This window comes from Austrofundulus limnaeus, unplaced genomic scaffold (genome assembly GCF_001266775.1).
Source record: "Austrofundulus limnaeus strain Quisiro unplaced genomic scaffold, Austrofundulus_limnaeus-1.0 Scaffold23, whole genome shotgun sequence".
NCBI lineage: Eukaryota > Metazoa > Chordata > Actinopteri > Cyprinodontiformes > Rivulidae > Austrofundulus > Austrofundulus limnaeus.
In genome coordinates, this window is record NW_013952425.1 from 3,232,245 (window position 1) to 3,243,999 (window position 11,755).

The 11,755-nt window shown below is 38.3% G+C and overlaps 1 protein-coding gene across 1 annotated transcript in view; it reads left to right on the forward strand.

Annotated features, from left to right (window-relative positions):
* LOC106514879 (nuclear factor 1 B-type) overlaps window positions 1-11,755 on the forward strand; it is a gene marked incomplete at its 5' end in the record, with an annotated part of 32,766 nt that overhangs the window by 14,906 nt on the left and 6,105 nt on the right. Inside the window, 3 exon segments of the mRNA XM_014004404.1 lie at window positions 2,025-2,160; window positions 3,343-3,425; window positions 8,215-8,303. Coding sequence (XP_013859858.1) covers window positions 2,025-2,160; window positions 3,343-3,425; window positions 8,215-8,303 — 308 coding nt within the window.

Sequence of the window (11,755 nt, forward strand, 5' to 3'; positions counted from 1 at the left end):
AGTAGAGGGGGTGGGGGGGTGGGGGTGCTGTGGTTCTGCAAATAACACAGCGCTTATAATCCCATGGACGAGTGCCAGAATGTTTTATGCTTGCTTTAACGCAGATTATATTACACTCTAATTAAACATTCTATTCAGCGCGGGGGGAACCCTGCCGACACGATTCTTCTGCAGAAAGCCCTGTTTGAGTTTTGAACTCGGGGCGGCCCTGAGATGAACGGCCCAGACAGTCTCCAGCCGTCTCAAAGAGTAGCTCCCACTTGCTTCCCTTTATTTCTCACACACACACACAGACACACACACACACACACATATATATATATCGTCTCTATAGCGGCGCATTCACACCATTGTAAAAGGTCACTCCACGGCTCTCCCTGGCTTTTCACGCCCGCGTCCTCCTAAACTCCATTTATGAGCACCATTAAAATCATTGTGTGGAATCATGTAGGAAATCCATTGTCGGCGACTGAGGGTCCATTGTTGCTCACGGGGGCCGCCCCCCTGAGAATTAGTAATAACTGTGACAAGACAGCGGCTGAAAGTGCTCAAACCTTCCGACGGCGAGGGGCTTCAGCTGCCTTTTGTTTGTTCGCTTTCATATCGTCAGAGCAGTTAGTTTAAAAAAAAAAAAAAGGAACGACATCGTGTTTAGATCCAACTTGTGAACGTGTGTCGCTCTCGCCTTCGGTTTGTTGAAATCTGGCCAAGAAGCTTGTAAACACAAAGTGAGCGAACAGAGCCGGTCCTCTTGTGAGGCGACGGGTTCTGGTCCAACGAAATGACTCTGGATCAACTAAACGAAGAGGGAACGTTTTAACGTCTTGTTCTGTAAAAGGAAAAAATTTGTTAAGGGTACAACTCGTTTGTCTTTTCAGTTTTTATTTGTTAAAACCTGTAAAACATACCTTTTAACTTTAGCAAATAGGAAATAAAATCCAGCTCTGTAGCTCGAGCAAACATTGAGGTCATGGACAGTTCGACATCAAGTGGCTGAAGTGTCATTTTGATATCTTTAATGGATTCCTGTTAAAGTTTTATGATTTTTTAAATATTTTGCTACAGATTGCTCAACTTTGAGAGTGATGAAWCTCATGTTTTAGCTTTCAAGTAGTCTGAACTTGCTGACATTTGTGACACCATCATATCAAAATGAGGATTAAGTCAAATTTGGTCAAAATGACCTAATTACATTTTCATATTCCTGGCTTTAAATGCTTTTGATACCTGGATCATCCTGATATCATCAGCTTATCCTGAGATATGACTTAATTTGTCTTGATGGTTACGATAATGTATTATTATTTGGTCTGAATCCTAATTTTATGTAAATTTATTGAGTAACTTCTCGTGTTAATATAAAGAGGAAACCTCAAATAGTATTTGTATATTAAGATTTCCCAGTTGGAAAGAAACAAAAACATTGCTAGCTCACAGAAAAATTCAAAAATTTAATGCGTTTTTCCTTAAAATCAGGTTTTTTGTTGTTACTGCTCAAAAAAATGCCTCGAAAAAAAAATTTTTAGGATTATATTTCAGAGAGTTTATTCAAATGATACATTGATAAGGCATTAATTCATTTTATTTAGACAAAATGCAATTTTTGCAAACATTTAAATCTAAACACTATATCTTCACATTCCACTTTTGGAGTTAATCCTCATTTCGATGTGTTGGGTCACATTTTTGCGAATTTTAATAGGTTTTTTATAGTTTATACATCCAAACAGCCTTTTTTTTCTTTTAATTTTTGTCTCTCAAATTCTTTAAAGTTCACACCTGCACCTCCATTGACTCCCATTGTATCTGAGCTCAGAAATTTCTCTTAAACTCATCAAATCTCACATAAAACCCTTCCAGTCGACTTGTAGTTTTCACACAGTTAATGATTTTAAGGCTTAATTTGTAGACAGCAGTTCTGTCCTGTCAGGGAGTGACAGACACAATTGTGCAGTTACCACAGTGACCAAAACGAAGCACCGACCGCAGCTTTAACTCTTTTTTTTTCTACCTGGTTTCTGCAGCCCAACAGCAGTGGTCAAGGGGTTGGAAAGGTCCCAGGCCACTTCACCCCAGTTCTGGCTCCATCCCCRCACCATGGCGCCGTGCGACCCGTCACGCTCTCCATGCCCGACACCAAGCCCATCACCACATCTGAAGGTGAGCCATCCACTGCACACACCACTTCCTGTCGCAGCTCTGCAGCAGCAAACACATACATGTCCTGTGTTTTGTTTTTATTTTGTGTAGCGTGTAAATGTGACATATAAAGGACTTTGTGTGTTTTATCCATCAGCTGGCTGCAATACGAGGCAAAATTAAGCCTTCGTACTGATGAGGGTCACCTTATTGTTTATTCCTTTAAAAAAACAAAAAAAAATGAATGCCTATGTCTGCTGTAGCTCAAGCACAAGATGTGTTTTAACAGCTGCACAAAGAGCTACAAAATTGTTTCCAGGTGAATTTCAAGATGGGGAAAACTTTACTGGTGATGTTGGAACCAGAAAAATAAACAAACATAAAGCAAAAGACCACAAACGTACAAYAATCCAACTTTCTCTGTTTGACTTTTCTGTTTATTTGTTCAGAGAAACAATGTAAATCATATAACTGAGGATATGAGCAGTCAAAAAATAATTAAAGTAGAAAAACAGGAAATCAAACTCCTAATGATAGCAGAAAACAGTAAAGTGCGTGTAAATGTGGCATTATTTGACATCATATTCATTTTAAGCATGATTTTATTTTTTTAAAAAGGTCCCTAACACAAATAAAAATATGTTTTTGGTGCCAAAAGTTTCACTCAGTCTGTAAAATACAGAATTATCACCATTTTTGTTTACTTTGATTGATTAGCTGTGGCTACTATCATCAGTTGTAGATGCATGTTGAAGTTCATTCAGTGATTTATAAGATATTTTGCTAACAGAAAGTTAATTCCAAAGTTTAATCTATGTGATCAGATGATGTATTGGTTGTGACGTTTTGCYACTACCACATCAAATTTTAGCTCAGTATTGGTAAAAATGGGTAAACTTTAGGTGTTTTGTATTTGCTAAAGCTGTGGCAACCATCTTGGATGATGTAATCTGTTATAGATGGGCATTTAATTAATTAGTTAAAAAAATAAGTGATTAAAATTTATTGAAAATATGAAGAATTACAGTGGGCCTAAAATGAAGCCTTGTGGGACTCCACATGTACGTTTTATATACCTGTTCATGGAGTTGGTTAATGATTTTAAATTCATCATTCAGACTGATTATTTCTGTGCTTTTGGAGCTGATTGTAATGAAATCATGTTTTTTTGTTTGTTTGTTTTTTAATGACTCGTTTACCCAGCCTACTCAAGTCCTGGCACCCCGACAGCCAATCGTTTCGTAGGCCTGAGCACCAGAGATCCCGCCTTTCTCCACCAGCAACAGGTGAGGTTTCTTTCCTCCTCATTTCAACATTYGAGTCACCTGCTCATATTATTCTTATCATTTTCTGTCCCACACTTCTTCTTTTGACTGAGACGTGTAAAATACCCCCCACCCCCTCTGAAACACTTTATTTTATCGATTTAATTTGGTTTTGAACGCCTTAGAAGATAAGGAAAGCTTAACGAACTGAGTCCTGCTGATCTTATTGTCGTTTGTAGAAACTTGTGAACTTGTTTGTGAGTGAGTGTAGTTGAGTTTAGATGGAAAAAAAAAAAAAGCTTCGTTTTTTTGTCCTCGTTTTAAAGACGCGTAAAGGTGAAGGGTTACTGTCCCTGTTGCCACAGCTCAAAGATGGGTGTGGTTTTATTTAGAGCTCCTTTGTTTCCTTCAAAAACTAAACTTATCACATAAACTCGTCGTCAGAACACTCCTTTATTTAACGAGAAAAGGCGGCGTCCTGCTATAGGACGTCCTCAGAGGTGGTGTGTGTGTGCGTGCGTGCGTGTGTGTGTGTGTGTGTGTCCTCTTCCACATCTTACTGAAAGCGCTGGTCTGAGGCCAAGGCTTTTCCAACCACAACTAATTGAATGCATCTGCACGCACCTCCATAATGATCGCCGGCTTTTCTCCTCAGCTTTAATGTTTAGTTAGAATCACGGAACTCCTTTCTCACTCTCTGTGTTTCCCCCCTTCTTCTTCCTGTCTTTYTCACAAATTTAGTTTTTGTTTTGATAATAAGTAGTAAACGAAAAAGGAAAGATGAGGGAGGTTGTTTAGTTTGTCAGTTTTGGGATGCTGTGATTCCACAGGGAGGAGGAGGAGGATTCACTTGGCTGAAGTCGCACAGTTTGTCTTTCACTTCTTTTTTTTTTTTTTTCTTTCCTAGCAGCCGTGCTAGCGTCTTTTAGCGGAGCACAAAGCAGCAGCCTGAAAGTTGCCGCTGAGTTTGGTCCAGCAGTCGGTTTCTCAGCGGCAATAAAGCCRCTCGGCTCCAGATTTTTCGTCCGGATGTATAAATATTCTCTGAAGAAATACAGCAGCGATGACTTTAGGTCCTGAATAAACGATCACATAAACGGAGGTCGTCTTAGACACAGTTTGGAGATGCTTTACAATCAGATTTTACTTATAAAGAATTAATAAACACTTAATAATTTGTAGTAAATAAGCTTAATGAAGCMACACTGATTCATTAATTGACAACTTATAAAGATTACATCAGAGGTCACCAACAAGTTTCTCACTTTACAGGGTCACTGTTAGGTTTAGTAGGAATAATATTTATTATTTTTATCATTATTATAACAAATTATTTAATGAAAGATTTAACCTACTCAATCTGCTATTATGTAATGATTTAATTTAATAGATTATGTTTTATTTAGTTGGTATCACTTCACAGTAGGCGTTCTGGAATAAAGGTTTTATTGAAGCCTTATAATCTGGTTATATATGAGATTGTAAACAACTTATAAAGCATAACATACATTACAAAACTTTTAAGGCTCACTATTTGGTAAGACTAAGTGTTATTTTATTCAATTCAAAAATACTTTATTGATCTCAGAGGGAAATAAGATCATTACTTAATTATTATCATTCACTTAGATGCACATATTCATATAATTTATCGTTGTTAATCTCTACAAATATTCATTGTGTTCACTTGCAGGTAACTTTCTGAAATTGTTTTAGTTAAAATCCTATATATGAAGAAATGAATAAAACTTTAGCACTTGATTCTGCCAAGTATAAAACCTGCTAAATATGTAGAAACGGTGTTTATTAATTATTTTATTGACGCTTCATAAGGGGTTTACAAATTCATGAATTACTTTTTTTATATTGTTACTATAAGCATTAAATAAACTTATATAAATAATTAATAAATCCTTAATGAAGGGTCTCATATTGGGAAGTTGTACCATTTATTTTAATTATATTTAATATTAACTTTATCACAAAATCAATGGGCAGTTCACTGAGAAATGACACATTTCTGCATATTTTGTATGTGTGTGTCCAGGTGTGAAATTAGTCTGTATATTATWGATTTTGATTTATTGATTCAACAGGAAAAGATTACTAAAAATCAAGCCTGACTCAGCATAATTACTGTTGGAAAGTGTTTGACAGGAACAGGAAGTTATCAACCTTTTATTTTTTTAGTTATGGAAGGAAAAAAAATGTCCAGGAAATGCAAAATTACTGTAATTTTCAAAGTTGGAAACTTTCTGTTAGAAATTATTTGGAACTAATAAGGAAATATTTGGGGGTAATAATACTGGCCTTTATCAGGAATTTTCAAATATAACAGGTTAAAATATAAACTTTCATGGTCTTAACTAAAAATTTAATTAAAAATTGTTTTTGTTTATAAATTTTGGGTCAAACTTACAATACAGTTTGTTTAAATTATTCCCAGTTTCCATTTAATTCATATGAATTCCCCCAAATTTCCCCAAAGTTTCTGGACGGTCTTGTGAAATCACCAGAAAAGTGACTGCCTCCCTTTCCAAACGTAATCACATCCTGAGCCAGACGTTGACGCTCATTTAACAACCAACAGTTTTAAGGAGCGGTTTAATAACTTTAAAACTGAGACCAAAAAAAAAGAAAGCAGAGAAACAAACAAAACATAAACACGACTCAAATTAAAGCCTTGAACATGAAGCGTAAATAAATCCTTTATAAGAGAAATCTGTTTGTAAACGGATGTTATGGTTTTATTAAAAACATCATACCTTTAGCTACAGGAGAAAATAGATTTATAACATATAAACACTGAGCTGTATCTCCATAACTAACTTTTTGTGTCAGCTGAAGAAACTCAGAGTGTCCCTCTCGCTGATTCGTTTTGCGTCTGTTTGTCCCGGTCGGTTTTGTTTTCCTCGCTCTGATTTAACGGCCCCGGGGTTTCTGGCCTCGCCGAGCGCAGAGGAGGGTCGAAGCCAAGTCCTAAAAACTAAACACTTCCTGAAAACCCCTCCGTCACCGTCCTCATCTGCTCTGTTTATTGTGTCGGAGCTTTTATCATTGTTATTATTATTATTTTTATTCCCAGGACTTAGAAGTTGATCCATCACAAACAAACAGCTCTGATAGCTTCATGTCTAATATGTTCRTGTTTTATTTCTTTAATAAATGATGATTGGTCGGTAAAGTTTTTTCTGTTTTAAGCTAAAGCACAGACAGAGTGGGGAAAACATAAACAAAACAACAGCACCACACGCTCCCACACCTGCTGTACGATCTGGGCAGTGAACGTGTGAAAACCCCCCCACACACACACTCTTCGCTCCCCCCCCATTCATCCCTCGCCTTGGTTAACCCCTCGAGGGAACGCCGCCGTGAAGCATTCCTCAGGGAAAGCTCCGTGATCAGATGTCATTTGGTATTATCTAAGGAAGGATCCTAATCCACAATCTGCCCGCATCTGTTTGCTAACGTTTCCCAAGCTCTATTCCCAAGCTTTATTTTAGTTTTTCTTTTTTCTTTTTTTTTCTTTTTTTCCTTTTTTTGTCTTCCCCGCTGCTGCTGCTGCCCCCCAGCGCCACTCTGATGTGTCGGTGCCAGCTGGACAGATGGCGAGCCCCTCGAGGAGCCGTGCCACCGAGCGTCTGGCTCGGCCCGCACATTTCTCTCCGAGCTTTTTACTTATTTATTTATTTATTTTTTGGTAAAAGTGCGGGAACGGCCTCGACGGCGGCGGAGTTTTACGCTCCCAGGCTTCCATGAACACACCCGAAACACAACAAATTATTTCCTAATTCAGCTTTACTCAACATCAGCTGCTGAATTTTATCCGCTAGCTGCTCGAAACAACCTTCCTGAATTTAAGTACAGCTTAAGCAAGAAAACCCCGCCGACTCCCTCCAGGTGCTCGGATAAAAAAGAAAAAAGAAATTAAACGCATTTCTTGACCGCTGCAAAATGGCTTTGAATATTCAGCGTATATCTGATTAAATCTCTCTTAAGAGCCTCTGCAGGAACGCCGGCCATCGCCGCCGCCTCTCGCAGAGTGCCTACGCTGCAGTTTTTTTTTTTCCTTCCCCCACAGATGCATTACTAAATGAATGCGTTGACCACGGGGCAAGGTTACGTTGGTATTGGCAGGGATAGCTTTCAGCTGGATTGCCGACACGTGCGCTCGCATAATGCATGCAAAGGAGACACGTCGTCTTGTGTCTGTGTGTGTGTGTTGTTGTTGCAGTAATTTGTTATCTGTATGTGTGTTTTGAAATGCAGGAAGAAGGGGGTTAGTGTGAGTGTCTCTGTGTGTGCGTGTGTGTGTGTGTGTGCGTGAGTGCTTTAACTTCATTGTACTGTGACCCCAGATCGATAAAACACAGTTAGCTAATGAAAAAATAAAGTCTGCATGCTGGAGGGCATGCGCACTCCTGTCCCTGAATCTGAGAGTGAAGCGGTGCTGCTGCTGCATGGCTTCACTCGCAGGTGACAGTGTAACACACACACCCTCCCCCCTCCATCCCACTCACACCTTGTAACCAACTAACTGCATTAATTTGTTTGTRTTTTTGTTTAACTTCCAGGTTAGCTGCTACCATTAACTTTGCACCTGCATGTTTTTTGTTTTATTTATTTTTTGTCATTTTCTAATGAGCTTCCCAAAATTTCAGGCTCATTTTTGGAGTTTCTTTTTGATTTCTTTCTGCTGCTTTTTTGACTCATCTGCATGCATGTGTGTTATACAGTGTTGAGTTGTAGTGTAATCTGAAGTGGAAGTTGTCTTGGCCCAGTGATCTGACTGCTAGGTTTCAATTGACAGCTGAGGAAGTGTGACTGGAGCGTGACTCAAAACGGCAGGCATTATGGCCCCAGTGCCACTGACGACACTTTGGGGATTACTTGGCAAAGGTAACCTTTTCGTTCTTTCATGCCGTCTTTATATCTCTCTCACATATGTGCACACTTCTACCCTTCACATTCATGACATTGCATTATGTGTGATTTGTTTGTGTTATTTTGTTATATTTTGACTTCAAAATGTGATATTTTGACCCAGAGTTGTGGCTCCTTTTTTATGATTTTTCTCTTTTGTCATATTTATGACTGGTTTTTTTTTTCTTTCTTTCTTTTTCCCCCTTAAAATGAAATGGTTGAAGGTGGAATTAGAAAATCTACGCATTTTTTGAAAATTTTATGATAAATGTTAAATAAAAAAAATCACTTGGTTTCTTAAAACTATAGTTTATACTCCTTGAAGTGAATTTCTGTAATATATCAATTGTAAATAACTTTTTAAGGAACCTCAGCTTGTAGAAACAGTTCGTCTTTGATGAAACCGATAAACAAACGGACAAAACAAACTTAAACATTTAACTGGGGTTCACGTCAGCTACGTTTTACTACTCCTCTTTCTACTACTTAATGTATAAAGCACTTTACATCAACCACAGCTGCAACAAAGTGCTGTGCATGGAAAATCAAAGAACAATTAAAGATTTAAAACAAAGATAAAAACAGTTAAAACACTAAAATGTAAACTATATTATATTTTATATACTGTATATATAAACTATATTACTATAAACCTGCTGCCAGTTTCACATTGCCTTGTTATTCCGTCAGATACTCTTATTAATTCATAATAATTATCAGTATTGTAGCAGAAAAACACGGTGGTAGAGGAATGATGGATTGGGCCACTCGAACTGAGCACTTTGCCCACATTAAGTCAATATGTTTACTTGAATTTCTGTTTATTTGGAGCGCAAATAGAAACATTTGAATGCTCAAAATAAACATTCTGTTTTTAGCAGATTATCCTCTTTTAACAATTCAATTCAGTTTATTTATATAGCACCAAGTCACAACATATGTTGTCTCAGGGCACTGTACATGAAAAAAGAACAATTTAAAGAAGAAACCAGCAGATTGTGTTGAATCACTTCATCACAGTCTCCCATCCTGAGCAAACGGTGGAGAGGATAAACTCCCTGCTAATCAGGAAGAAACCTCCAGCAGAACCAGGCTCGGGACAGGCGGCCATCTGCCTCGACCGGCTGGGTTGGGGGACAGGAACGAGACACAGTACAATAACTGTCAATATTATAACTGTCAAGCACGGGGGTGGAGGGGTGGTGATTTGAGCTTACTTTGCAGCCATGGGAGCTGGATGGTCATTGAGTCGATCATGAACTTTTAGAACATATAAATATGGTCAAATAAAACTTATAACAATGGTAAAAGTAAAACGTGTAAAGATGGTCAAGTAAAACTTGTAACGATAGTCAAATAAAATGTATAGTAAATAAAACTTGTAAAGATGGTCAAATAAAATGTATAGTAAATAAAACTTGTAAAGATGGTCAAATAAAACTTATAGTCAAATAAACTTGTAAAGATAGTCCAATAAAACTCATAACAATGGTCAAATAAAACTTATACTGTCAAATATAACTTGTGAAGATGGTCAAATAAAAACTGTAAAGACGGTCAAAGAAAACATAAAGATTGTTAAATAAAACTTATAAAGATGGTCAAAAAACTCAGAGAAGGAGATTGGATAACTATTGTGCATGGAGGAGATAGCGAGGAGACACAGGCGGCTCTCYGGAAGCCCACAAAAAWGACCGTCCCTCAATCCCGTCAGTGAGATCTGATGTCTTTAGAGAGCTTTAGTGAGCTGTGCACAAACATCTAAAAACCTTGATATGATGAAGTAATGTTGTAATCGAAGTGTTGGTCAAATTCCTCCACAACCACCTGAGAGTCAGATAAAGTCAGACAGAAGGGGTTATCTCTGCCATCAGAGCTGCTATTTTAGTCACTTGAGGTTAAACCAGATTATTCCTACTGTGTCCCGATACTTAAAATCCACAACAAATGAGAAACTATTTGTTCAGACCCTTTCCCCAGAACCTCTTTTTAAAACAACCTGGCTTTCCTCTTGGACTCRGAACTAAAATGTTTCCGAACATAAAAACAAATCCTGGGATCAGAAAATTCATTTAAGGTCTTATTTGTAGCCACGGGAGGATCATTTACTCTTGGTGTTTAAACAAGCTTAGTTTTTGTTTGACTTTATGCTTCGCWCTAATAAGTTAAAGGTACAGATCAGCCCCCGTCCCTGCGCTCAAACCCACCACCCTGATTCTGTATGGTCCTGTACTGTAGTTCTGTCCCTCTCTTTGGGGTAGGGGAAAAAAAACTGAACTGTTTTAGCACGGCAGAGCGAGCAAGCTGAGCTAAGCCTTTTCCTGTTTGCCTTCTTTTCCCTGGATATGTAGAGTATCCGTGTGTGTGTTGGTGTGAGTGTGCGAGAGTGGGAATGTGTGTACAGGTCGTTCTGCACTCGCTAAAGTTATAAACACGAATGCACACAGCAGAAACCCCCTTCAACAGGCCTCCTAATAGGTGGGCAGAGGTAGCAGAGAGAAGTGCCTCCTGCAGCAGTTTCAGGTCTTTTTCCACCTCTTGTAGCCGAACAGTAAAGAGGACAAATAAAGCAGCTAAATGTTTATTTTATTACGAGGACAGGATGGTAATTCTGTTATGGTTCTTTCTTTTCGATGGATTATTTCAAGTAGAGATGGAATCCGGTGGATTTCTTCTTTCATCCTCCCCGCCCTTTAGACGGAGCGCTCCGTCGTGCCTCTCCGTTGCCAGCCTCCAAATTAAAAAAGCTGCTGGACTCGCATGTCGCCATTGTGCAGGAAATGGATCAGCAATCCATTAAGATGCCATTAGATAATCTAATTTAGCCAGCTAATCCTTAAACGAAGCACACTGTTTGACCGGGCGGCGCTGCGCAAGGAGCCGGACCGGGCCGAAGGAGGCCGGCAGCGTTGAGGGGAACAGTGGGGGGCCGAGGTTCGGTTTGTTTTGCCTTGTTTGGAGCTAAAACAAGGCAGGTACAGTTTCTTTGTTGCTTCCGTGGAGCCAGATTTACTCCTAAAAATAAATATTACGTTAGACTTTCAGAGGTTTTTTTTTTGGCTCTTTTTCATTTATTTTCTGTACATTTCCATTTTTAGAAGTATTTGTGAGCCACGTTGGCAAACCGAGTCACATTTTTTAACATTGAGTTATTTTGAAGTTCAAAAGCTTCAAAATGATAGATAAATTGTGGAAATTTGGTGATTTAGCTCAATTTTTATTGTTCTGGAGTAGAACTGCCACAAACGATTATTTTTATAGTCGATTAATCACCGATTATTTTTTTCGATTATTAGACTAATCTGATCATATGTTAATTAAATATAAAACATAGAGCTTATCGTGCCAGATTGCAGCTGCTATTATACAGCGGGTAAAATAAGTATCGAACACGTCACCATTTTTCTCAGTAAATATATTACTAGAGG